General features: G+C 43.3%; 1 protein-coding gene across 1 annotated transcript; it reads right to left on the minus strand.

The window, feature by feature from the left end:
- Window positions 1-748: 748 nt before the first annotated feature.
- Window positions 749-7,673, minus strand: LOC136764774 (tripartite motif-containing protein 16). Its single transcript, XM_066719086.1, has 6 exons — window positions 7,029-7,673; window positions 3,031-3,126; window positions 2,659-2,892; window positions 2,257-2,416; window positions 1,927-1,986; window positions 749-1,455 (listed from the first exon to the last, which is right to left on the minus strand). The coding sequence occupies exons 1-6, from the start codon at window positions 7,617-7,619 to the stop codon at window positions 926-928; spliced, it is 1,671 nt and encodes a 556-aa protein (XP_066575183.1). The 5' UTR covers window positions 7,620-7,673; the 3' UTR covers window positions 749-925.
- Between the last annotated feature and the right edge of the window lie 5,059 nt (window positions 7,674-12,732).

The raw sequence follows: 12,732 nt of genomic DNA on the forward strand, positions 1-12,732 counted from the left end.
GCGTCCCAAATCGCACACTTGCTCCCTACTCCCTTCGACAAGTGTACACTTTGCGTGACGTTGTGCTGACGTCACAGAGTGCGCACTTGAGTGAGAAGGGTGCAGGTGAAGCTAAAAGCGCTCAATGAGACTCAGTTCAGCGCCAGTATTCAGCGCCTTTGCCTTTGTCTGAAAAAGTACCTATGCAGTCTTTTCTTGTATTTGTATTTAATTAAAATAATAATAATAATAATTTTGAAATACACTTTTCTTTAATATCATCTCCTAGTTTTATAGGATACTTCTTCAGTAATTAATTAAATGATAGTTTCCAAAACATGTTTTGGTTTAACTTTCTAATCGTATATTTAAATCATGATTATATAATCATTTATTTTATCTATTTACGTATTATTTGCTTGATACATAATTTAACAATTTCTACTACTGTCTAGCTAACATTACATTTATATGCACCCTACCTATTTAATCTGTTTTATTAACTTAGCTTAGTCAGTGAACATTGTTTGATAATAAAGAGTTGTTTGTACATTTCAAACCTGTGTTTGTGTCTGATCTATTGACCAGTAGAGCTAAATTAGGTTGAAATGATTGACACGAGTTTATTAATAACTGGGAAAACAAACTTCTTATAAAAAGCACTACAAGAAGAACAGCATTCACAGACCTGCATCACATAGTAGCACCTGATCTTCAGTCACTCATAATCCATCACACATTCCTGCTGTGAACTGCAATACAATCTGAGTTCAATATCATTGAGGAGAATTTATTGTGAGAAACAGAAACTCAACAGATAAAACTCCCTGTTAAAGTGACAGAAATGAATTCCACAGTCCATGTGTTTCTGAACTCCACGTCAGAACTGATCACTGGTCACTGAGGAGTGGGGGCACAGACAGGAGCTCAACACACACAGAGGAGGCTATTCCAGCTGGCACAGGGTCACACTGTCACCATTACCCCAATATAACCCAAACCCAGGATAGAGCTTGTCAGTGAAGGTGGTCTGGACTCTGTGCAGGAGGGTCATGGTGTCAGAGACGCTGTAGAACGACACAGTTCCGGCTCCATGGTCCACAAACACTCCTATTCTGTGGGCAGCACCAGTGGATATAACAGTCTTCTCTTTATTGTGCCGGAGAGAGCAACTGTACCCAGAGCACTCCAAACTCCAGGACTTGTCATTGAACCCAAGGCGACAGTCAGCACCCTGTCCTTCCCTGCTGATTCCTCGATATCTGACTCCTATAGCAGCCCCTCTCCCACTCCACTCAGCCTCCCAGTAAAAGCGAGTCCCAGACAGACCCTCTCTGCACAGCACTTGACTCCAGCCCTGAAATCTCTCTGGGTGATCAGGATAGGACTGGGTGTCTCCACTCACTGTCACAGTCCTGCCCTGCTGTATCAGCCGTCTGTGCATTGTGTTGGGATCCAGTGTGAGTTCACAGGAATCTGATTGGAGAGGAGAGACAAGACAGGCAGGTAAAAAAGACCAATCACTGGAGATCCCCACTAGAGTCCCTCCCCCCACAGCACAGAAAAACACTCACACTGGAGCCTCTGTCTGTCTCTGACCGTCTGTCTGTCACTATATCTGCATCTTTCTGTGCTTGTCAGTGTGTCTGACCATCTGTCTCTTTGCAAGTGTCTGTGTGTGTGTCTGTATTCATGGCATCTGTCTCAGTTCCTGTGTGTGTGTGTGTGTGTGTGTGTGTGTGTATGTGTGTGTGTGTTAGCACTGTTGGGTGTATATTACTCTTGTGTTGGCATGTTTTGTTGTCTGTGGGATTGATTGTGTGTCAGTGTGTGTATTGTAGTGCAGGTGTGTCAGTGTGAGTGTGCGTCTCTGTTCTGTGCTGTCAGCTCATCTCTAAAGGAGTCGAGCATCTTTCAGTGGAGAGTTGCTGTGTGAAACAGACTCACATTGTAAAAACTCTGCTCGGGTCCTGGGCTCTGGATCCTGCAGACTGGAGTCCCTCTTCACTGGGGAGACAGACAGAGACACACAGAGAGAGAAGGAAAACTGAGCCTTGTGGATGAATCCAGGACACAAACAGCTTCCCTTTCCTCATGAGAGAGACTGAGTGTCTCTGACCACTGTGTGCAGCTGACATCAGAAATCTCTCACACAAGAGCTGCTCTCATAAACCTCCAGCCTCTCTGTCAGCGAGGGGTCAGGTCCCTCCAGAGCTGGACATGTCAGTGAGATCAGCTGCTCCCTGGACACCTGTGACAATGTGTTTCTCCACCAACCTGTCTGTGAGATCTTGACCAGTTCCCCCTGGCAGACGTCCTCCAGTCGCTCCTTCAGTTCAGTGACAGCTTTCCCCACAGCCTCAAGAGAGAAGAGTGGACTGACAGTGATGTTGGGCGAGTCTGCAGCTCCAGGAGGGGCACAGAGAGACTGGCATTTCTACAGCAGAGAGAGAGAGAGAGAAAGAGACTTGACTTTTAAATGTACTTTATTGCAATGGAGTGCACTTAACTGAGGTAGAGACTGGTAATTCTAAACGTGTGTGTGAGAGAGAGAGAGGTCGGCAGAGTGAAAATTGTACAGCAGATTCCAGGGGAGAAACCAGGAGCAGCTCCATTGGAGAGCTCTGTGTGAAAGATGCCCCTTCTGTCCTGCATATTGCCCAAGAGCAGCGACATTACCTGGAGGAAGTGGACGTGATCCTCTGTGAGGGAGAGCTGCTTCAGATCAGCATCTCTCGTCCTCAGCTCAGCAATCTCCTTCTCCAGTCTCTCTATGAGCCTCTCAGCCTGACTCACTGCAGCCGTCTCCTGAGCTCTGATCATCTGTGTGACCTCACAGCGCCTTCTATCAATGGAGCGGATCAGCTCAGTGAAGATCCTCTCACTGTCCTGCACTGCTGTCTGTGCAGAGCTCTGAGTGAGAGACACACAGGTGTTATTACAGAGGGACAGCACTGACACTGGACTGCACCTCAGTATATATACTCCAGAGGATTGCTGCGGGGGTGTCAGTGTGTGTTAATGTCAGCTCCTCCTCTGGTCACTTCCCACCTTGAGTGACTCCACAGCCTGTCTCAGTGTCTTCAGCTCCTTCTCTCTCTGCTCGACTCTCTGCTGGTATTGTCCTCGTGTTTTTCCCAGCTGCTTCTGTGGACAGAGACACATCATCATTCCTAAAGAGGCTTTTCCCAACCTTAATGAGCAAATCTATACTATACAATGCAATGGCATAGCACTGAGTTAGCAATATATTTAAATGCAGCATATTAAGGGTTAAATAATTCAATGCCATATTTAGTTATTTATATATGGGAGTAAATTAGTTACAAAATACAATATCATATTACAAATCTGGAAATAACATACATAAACAAACAAATCAATAAATACATTAATTAAGTAAGTTAATCACTAACTAGATTTAATCCTGTATGAAGAAATCATTGGAAACATACTCATGAGTAAAAAATGAACTTTCCTAAGAGACAGATGGGACTCTGCATTAAACATAATGACTGGGAGTAGCACTCGCTTGCAGGCAGGTTGGGGACCAGGGCCCTGTTCCTCGTAGCTGGCTAACCAACTTAGCCAGCTAACTTTGAGGATAAATCGACAGAAGTCTGGCTTTTCCATCCTCGAAGCAGACAAAGTACAGCTGAGTAAGTAGTAACACATTCTTAAACGTAAACCTGCTCCAGCGCAAATATAATATGCATTATTCACATTTTCCTTTTTGAGCGCTATAGATTCAGTCGGCAAGCTATAATGTACCTAATAAATCTGCTTGAGCTGTACATTAACAAACCACGCGGCACAGCTGTGCTTTGATAGTAACACAGACTATATGCACAGGGCTGTGCTTTATTGCTAGTGGCACGTTCCTATACTCAGTTCAAAATATTGGCAACCCTGCTGCTACAAGGTTATATGCAATTTAGTGAATAGGTAATCCTATTGTTATTGTACTACAGGCTGCATTATTATGCTGAGAACCACAAAGTCATTGGTGCTGTACAGTCAGATCCACATCCAGGCACCTCAGGACCAAATGAGGCAGATTTTGTGAACAGGAAATCATTTCACAGCATTAATGTACAGGTGCTTATGACATTAATGACAATGTTAATGACAATTAGGCCTATACAATGCCTGGGCAAGATAGTAGGGTATCAGATTTTGGATAATACTGTACATCATCCATGACTTGACCTCAGTTATTCTCATAAGATCTGTGAATCCACCTGCCTCATTTCAAGTATTGAAGCCAAGTGGCCAGGCTCTGTCCTGACTTTATTCAGAGACTCTACATTGTGTCAGAGATTTGAGAACAGTGTAAGAAATAATCTTATTTGTCAGAAATCATTGCTTACATATTTGTTTTATGAGGTGATCTAATAGTGTTCACCTCATAGATCAATATGATGGGATCATTTCCTGATAATTTGGCTAATAAGGTGAATAAAGCATTTATATCAGAGATTAATTAGTACACATAATACTAAAGTATTATATATTTTAAAAAGAACAATGGCAAAATATGACAAAACAACAGAGAGCTAACGATTCTGATGCAGCAAACTCTTACCCCTCTTATAATGGGGTAAATACATAGCCTGTGTAATAAAAGATAAAGCTGCAGCTCTTGTTTGCCAGTCAGGCCTGCAGACACACATCTGGTAAGTGCAGCTCCTGTTTGCTCGCTTGCATCAATAGCAAAAGACCCCTGAAACTAAAGGTATGGGATCTCCTGCTATGATAGGAATGTGATGTCTGCTTTAGAAAATGGTCAATGAAGCCAGGACCTCTCCAAACTCTCTCGGTCTCCCCTCATGCCAATATCATGTGATCGTTGTGATAGATTAGACACTCCCAAGTCCCTCCAACTACACTGTGTGCCTCCCATCAATACACCCATGAAAACTACAGTGAGGGAAAAAAGTATTTGATCCCTATCAATCAGCAACATTTCTGGCTCCCAGGTGTCTTTTATACAGGTAACGAGCTGAGATTAGGAGCACTCTCTTAATTTCAGCTTGTTACCTGTATAAAAGACGCCTGTCCACAGAAGCAATCAATCAATCAGATTCCAAACTCTCCACCATGGCCAAGACCAAAGAGCTGTCCAAGGATGTCAGGGACAAGATTGTAGACCTACACAAGGCTGGAATGGGCTACAAGACCATCGCCAAGCAGCTTGGTGAGAAGGTGACAACAGTTGGTGCGATTATTCGCAAATGGAAGAAACACAAATTAACTGTCAGTCTCCCTCAGTTTGGGGCTCCATGCAAGATCTCACCTTTCAATGATTCAATGAGTTTCAATGATCATGAGAACGGTGAGGAATCAGCCCAGAACTACGCGGGAGGATCTTGTTAATGATCTCAAGGCAGCTGGGACCATAGTCACCAAGAAAACAATTGGTAACACACTACGCCGCAAGGACTGAAATCCTGCAGCGCCCGCAAGGTCCCCCTGCTCAAGAAAGCACATGTACAGGCCCGTCTGAAGTTTGCCAATAAACATCTGAATGATTCAGAGGAGAACTGGGTGAAAGTGTTGTGGTCAGATGAGACCAAAATCAAGCTCTTTGGCATCAACTCAACTCGCCGTGTTTGGAGGAGGAGGAATGACCTCAAGAACACCATCCCCACAGTCAAACATGGAGGTGGAAACATTATGCTTTGGGTGTGTTTTTCTGCTAAGGGGACAGGACAACTGCACCGCATCAAAGGGACGATGGACGGGGCCATGTTGGGCAAATCTTGGGCGAGAACCGCCTTCCCTCAGCCAGGGCATTGAAAATGGGTCGTGGATGGGTATTCCAGCATGACAATGACCCAAAACACATAGCCAAGGCAACAAAGGAGTGGCTCAAGAAGAAGCACATTAAGGTCCTGGAGTGGCCTAGCCAGTCTCCAGACCTTAATCCCATAGAAAATCTGTGGAGGAAGCTGAAGGTTCGAGTTGCCAAACGTCAGCCTCGAAACCTTAATGACTTGGAGAGTATCTGCAAAGAGGAGTGGGACAAAATCCCTCCTGAGATGTGTGCAAACCTGGTGGCCAACTACAAGAAACGTCTGACCTCTGTGATTGCCAACAAGGGTTTTGCCACCAAGTACTAAGTCGAAGGGGTCAAATACTTATTTCCCTCATTAACATGCAAATCAATTTATAACTTTTTTGAAATGCGTTTTTCTGGATTTTTTTGTTGCTATTCAGTCTCTCACTGTTAAAATACACCTACCATTAAAATTGTAGACTGATCAGTTCTTTGTCAGTGGGCAAACATACAAAATCAGCAGGGGATCAAATACTTTTTTCCCTCACTGTACATGTGTATATAGAATTGCTTCATGAGGGATGGGTGGCTCTTCCCTCGCATGCATTTAATACAATATCCAGAGATGAGAATCAACCTGAATCTCATTGAATAATTTAGAATAAATCCAGAAATAATAATGTGCTACTGTGATTTACTGTAAGATTTGTATTGATATTGAAGGTCAGAGATATTTAAAATGTATTTCCCAAAACATACTTTTGTGTTCACTTCCTGCATAGAATTTGTCATCCTGCAAGGTATGCATTTGAATTTCAGCAAACAAAGAAAAATAAATGACAGTGTTTGAAAACAAGCCCCAGATTAAATAAAAACTATTCTGAAGATGTACATACTCATAATCAGAATCATAATTATAAAGACACTGTTCAATATAACCTTGAAAATCTCTCTTTGTAGTCGTTCCTTAAGATGGGTTTCAGACTAGCTTTGTCTCATGTGTTTGATGGAGACTCTCTCCTGTTCTGTGCTGTATAAGACAGTGAAGTGTTTCAGTAACAGCTCCTTGTTTTCAGTAGAGCTCCACCATCCCTACTTTATATTTGGGGAGTGGAAATGTAATCACCAAAAATAGATTTCACTTCACAAAACTCAGAGTGGATCTGCTTGGCAGCCTGTAAACTGTGATCATAAGCACAGCACAGCGCTGTTCTACTATCCCTCCATACCCTGAGTCAGAGAGTTCCCAGTACAGAGTGACAGTCCTCACCTGTTTCTCAGCCCTTTCTGCTGCAGCGGAGACTGTATTGTGGCTTTTATGATCATCCATTGTACACAGCAAACAGATACACTTCTGATCAGTGTGGCAATAGACCTCCAGCAGTTTCTGATGATTAGGACAGAGAACATCGTCCAGACGCCCGGTGGCATCAACCAGCTTGTGCTTCTTCAATGGAGCCACTTCATAGTGAGGCTGGAGGTGAGACTGACAGTAAGAGGCCAGACACACCAGACAGGATTTCACAGCTCTCGTCTTTTCTTCAGTGCAGAAATCACACAACACATCTCCAGGTCCAGCAGGACTGTGAACAGGAGGAGGAGGAGGGGTATTTAGCCCTGTCTTCGTCAGTCTCTCCACCAGTTCAACCAGCATGATATTTCTGCGCAGTACAGGCCTCGGGGTGAAGGTCTCTCTGCACTGGGGGCAGCTGCATATACTGATGCTATCATCCTGGTCCCAGCAGCTTTTAATACAGTCCAGACAGTAACTGTGTCCACAGGGAATAGTCACTGGATCCTTCAGTGTGTCCAGACACACTGAGCAGCTGATCTGGTCCTGGAAAACTCCAGCTTCTGCCATTTCACTGAGAGACTGAGAGGCAGAGAGACGCAGTTCCAGTCAGGCTGTTTCAGCAGAAACGAAACTTCTGTGTGTGTGTGGGAGGTACTTCCTGGATCTGCCCAGAGCTGCAGGAGGTGTGGTTTGGGGCTGAGGCCAGGCTGAGGAGAGCTGTGCTGCTGGGTCATTGTCATGCTGCAGAATAAATTTGGGGCCAATCAGATGCCTTCCTGATGGTACTGCATGATGGATAAGTGTCTGTCTGTACTTCTAAGCCTTGGGTGAACAAACTGCCTTCTGCTACAGCTAAATATTTCAGATTTTGACTCATTAGTCTAGATCATCTGCTGCCATTTTTCTGCACCCCAGTTCCTGTGTTTTCGTGCATAGTTTCCCCCCATTGTCTTCCTAGAGGATCAAGCGGTGAGGCAAATGGTTGAAATGATGGGTGTGAGCGCTAAGCTAGGTGAGGGAGAAGAGAGAAGTGGGGAAGAGGATGGTTTCTTTACATGATTGTTACGGAGCGGGTAATTGCCTTCACCGCCATTATGGCTTTAGTTATTATATCTATAAACGTGAGGAGCATTGCTGAGGTGAAAAAGAGGGCCGATGTTTTAAACTCTCTGGCTGGCATGAAGGCGGACATTATTTGTTTACAGGAGTGCGGCATCCCGTTCCAAAAAGAATATAAAAATCTCTGGGACATTGGACCCTAGGTGAATCTTTTTGGTCGGGGTCCAATGTGTCCCGAGCGGATGGGATTGCCGTACTCCTGAAGAACCCCTTCATAGAGCCAAAAAAATTTAGGGTGACAGAGGCAGGCAGGTTGGCCAGCCTTGACTTTAAATACAAGGGGGCTGTATTGAGGCTGGTCAATGTCTATGCCCCCACCAGCCAGAGAGAGAGAGTCCTCTTTCTCCCTCAGCTACGCCCGCTCCTGATCGGCACCTTACCAGTTATCATTTCAGGTGATTTCAACTGTGCTCTGAGGGATGTAGACCGGAGTAAACCCCGCAATGATAGATCCAGCAGGGATCTCGCTGCATTCGTGGAGGACTTTGAATTCTGCGATGCAGGTCGGGACCTGGTCCCCTTGTTCACCTGGGTGAGTTCTTCTGGCTCCTCCTTCTCCAGGATAGATCTCGTCCTCCTCAGTAAGCCACTGGAGACGACCGCCATGTCTTCAGAGGCGGTCTTCTTTTCAGACCACAGGCTCCTGACGACAGAGGTGCTCATTCCGAGCACACGGGAGTCAGGGCCTGGGGTCTGGAAGCTCAATACCTCTCTGCTCGATGACCCTCATGTTATTAAGACCTTTAGCAGACGCCTCGAGGAGTGGAGGACCATGAGGGACCTTTTTGATTCTCCCATAGAGTGGTGGGAGATGGTGAAGAGAAGGACCAAGGGCTACTTCATTCAGCTGGGGAAACGGAAAGCTCGCGAGAGGCGGGTGAGATATTCCCATCTAAACGCCCGCCTCCAGTGCCTAAGTCTTTTACAGCTCAGAGGCTTCAACCTAGCTGAGGAGGTGGCCCGGGTCAAACTGAGTCTCTCCGCCCTCTATCGGGAGGAGCAAGAGAAGATCAAGGTCCTTTCCAGGGTCTGCATCATGGAGGACGATGAGAAGTGCAGCCACTTCTTCTTCAAGAAAACGAGGGAGAGGCAGCCTGCAATGTCCTCCATGATCGACTCCTCGGGGCAGGAGTTGGAGGGCAGAGAGGCTGTTGAGACAGTGGTGCGGGAATTCTACAGGGAGTACAATCAGAAGGTGGTGGATCAAAATCTGATCCATCACTTTCTGTCCCAGTTGGAGTCCCGCAACAAGGGGGACGAGAAGGCGGAGAAGGATCCAGAGATCACCACCACTGAACTCTCCCAGGTGATAAAGAGTTCCCGATCCCGATCCCGATGGGATCCCTGCTGAATTCTACAAGATCTTTTGGGAGGTGCTTAAAGAAGATCTGGCTCAGGTCTTGGGGTCGGTGTACAGAGAGGGTAGACTGGCCCCTTCTATGAGGAGGAGTATTCTCTCTTCTTCATAAGAAGGAAGATCCGAAAGATCTGAGAAACTGGCGGCCGGTCAGCCTCCTGTGCACCGACTACAAGATACTGGCCAAAGCACTGACGCTCCGGCTGCAGCGGCCACTCCTTCAAGTCGTGGGTCCCGACCAGGTCTGTGGTGCCCGGGGGAGATCAGCGGCCGACAACGCCATGCTGCTCAGGGATGTCGTGGCCTACTCGAACAAGAGAAGGCTTCCCCTGGTCCTAATCAGTCTGGACCAGGAGAAAGCCTTCGATAGATTGGGACACGAATACCTGCAGCTCGTCATGGAGAGGATGGGTCTCGCTCTTGGCTTGAGGAAATGGGTGAAGATCATCTACAGCGACCTAAGCAGCATGGTCCTCGTGAACCGCCACCATTTTAATTTGAAATGCATCAGACTGTTTTGTTTTTGATTTTATTTTTTTGTTTTATTTGTTTTTTGATTTGTGTGATGCATTTTCAGTATATTTCAATGCATTGCAATGCAAATGACCTTATTGTTTAATGGTGTTTCATTTGGCAGTTTTGCCCTTTATCTCAATTCTATTGTTTGATTGATTTATTGCACGTTTATTTGAGTTCTTGTATCTTCTGTTTGAATTTAAATCACATTAAGATTTTAAAAGTTTTAAGTGATTTTAGAATTGTTTTAAAAAAAACACAAGTATTAAAATTTGGAATGTTCATTTTATTGTAACGTAAAATACTTAATACCCAATAAATAGTATTTTCGAGCATAGTTGAGTTGCTTGACTTTGTTGCCACGTCAGAGGTATGGCTTTTTGGCCGCAAGTCTTCCATGAAGGTCACTTCTGACCAGACTTCTCCAGACAGTAGATGGGTGTACCAGGGTCCCACTGTTTTCTGCCAATTCTGAGCTGATGGCACTGCTGGACATCTTCCGATTGCGAAGGGAAGTCAGCATGATGTGCCTTTCATCTCCTGCAGTAAGTTTCCTTGGCAGACCACTGCGTCTACGGTCCTCAACGTTGCCCATTTCTTTGTGCTTCTTCCAAAGAGCTTGGAAAGCACATCTGGAAACCTCTGTCTGCCTTGAAATTTCTGCCTGGGAAAGATCTTGCTGATGCAGTTTAAATACCTTGTGTCTTGTTGCTGTGCTCAGTCTTGTCATGGTGTATGACTTTTGACAGTAAACTGTCTTCAGTATCCTCAAATTGTTAGCTGAGTTTGGCTGTTCCTCACCCAGTTGTATTCCTCCTACACAGCTGTTTCTGTTTCAGTTAATGATTGTGTTTCAACCTACATATTGAATTGATGATCTTTAGCACCTGTCTGGTATAATTGTTTAATCATACACCTGACTATATGCCTACAAAATCCCTGACTTGCAAGAGTACCTAGAAGAATTGATGCTGTTTTGAAGGCAAAGGGTGGTCACACCAAATATGGATTTGATTTAGATTTTTCTTCTGTTCACTCACTTTGCATTTAGTTAATTGATACATATAATCTATTAACATGTCATTAGTCCTCTATCCCTGCTAGATAGCACTTCAGCTTATTATGCTCCTCGCGTTCTTGATTGTTTTCCACCTTGCTCCCTTTCGCGTAGCCCTTGTCTGTAACCCTACATCTTGACAGCACTTAGCTTTCATCGTCCAGGATGTAGGAAGTCTCTTACTGTACTTGTGTAAATTGGAATTGGAATTTGTAAAATGTATTATTTTGAATTGCTATGTTTTAGCTAAGTTGAATTTGTAATGATTGATGCCTTGTACTTCTCTGTATTTTTGCACTTATGTTGTAAGTCACCCTGGATAAGGGCGTCTGCCAAGAAAAAATAAAATAAATAAATAAATAATAATAATAATAATAATACAAAAAAAAAAAAAATAATAATAATAATAATAATAATAATAATAATATTTTTTGAAAGCATTCTTACTTTACAGCATTATTTCACAACTGCCTAAAACTTTTGCACAGTACTGTATATTTTTCACAATAAAAATGATCTTCCCATTAACAGTGTGGAGATTGGTGTGCAGATGAGTGGAAAATAATCCTCATTTAAATGTATGAAACTCTGAGTCCCTGACAAGAAAGTATTTTACAGAAGGAAAAAAAAAACGATACTGACTTGTAGGTTCGAGGTGTGGGAAAATGTTAAATTTTTTGGTGTGTGGGGGTGGAGTGGGGGTATTCTATTAATTATATAATAATAATAATATACTATTTATTTTATCAGTGATAAAGTAATGGATTCCACCAATGAAGATTATGTAACACTGCATGGAACCTGCACTCATAAACTGAAACATTTAATGGTAAAAAACAAAACATAACGTTTATCCTAGTTGTTTGCTAATATTTGTAATATGGTAGTTTGCCTAATAACACTGTGTATTACAGTATGTAATCTAATTGTACCTATAAATGTGTTTATGATATACAAATAAAAATACAATATTTGTAGCAAAAAATTATTAAATGTAAGTTTATCACAGTACTCATAAGATGTATTGCTGTTTAATTTTCTCATGCAGATCAAGAACTCCACAGCTCAGCAGAGGAAGCAGCTTGACAGGCTTGTGCACTCAGCCTCAAAAATCATCGGCTGTGAGCTCATCTCCATCTGACATCTATGTATCTGTATTATGCGAACAGGACTGAAAATACTCCAAGACTCCGAGCACCCTCTAACCACCTGCATGGTACATCACTTTTTATTATTTTGATTTAATTTTTAAATGGCTCAACTGCTAGTACAGTTTCAATACCACAAGATGTTTAGCTGCATGTCATAAACCAAGACCTTCCTGGCTGGATATGAAGTACTCTTTATGGGAAAATTGAATAAGTTAACAAAATCACATATAAAGTATATTAGCCGAGTGCAAATCAGCATGACATTTTAACATCTACTTTCATTTAATGGAAATTGTGTGTTTTAAAATCTAAAATATAACCCTCTTTATCTACTTTTAACATATTTAATATACATTTTTGTATGAGCAGCAATAATAATCACAAGAAAATGGGAGTACAATACGTTTTGAAGAACGTCTGGCTAGAACTTCAACAGAAAATTACTTTCGTAAGTATGTTCCTACTTTTTCTTTACTTGAT

The sequence above is a fragment of the Amia ocellicauda genome, chromosome 12 (genome assembly GCF_036373705.1).
Source record: "Amia ocellicauda isolate fAmiCal2 chromosome 12, fAmiCal2.hap1, whole genome shotgun sequence".
Taxonomy (NCBI): Eukaryota; Metazoa; Chordata; class Actinopteri; order Amiiformes; family Amiidae; genus Amia; species Amia ocellicauda.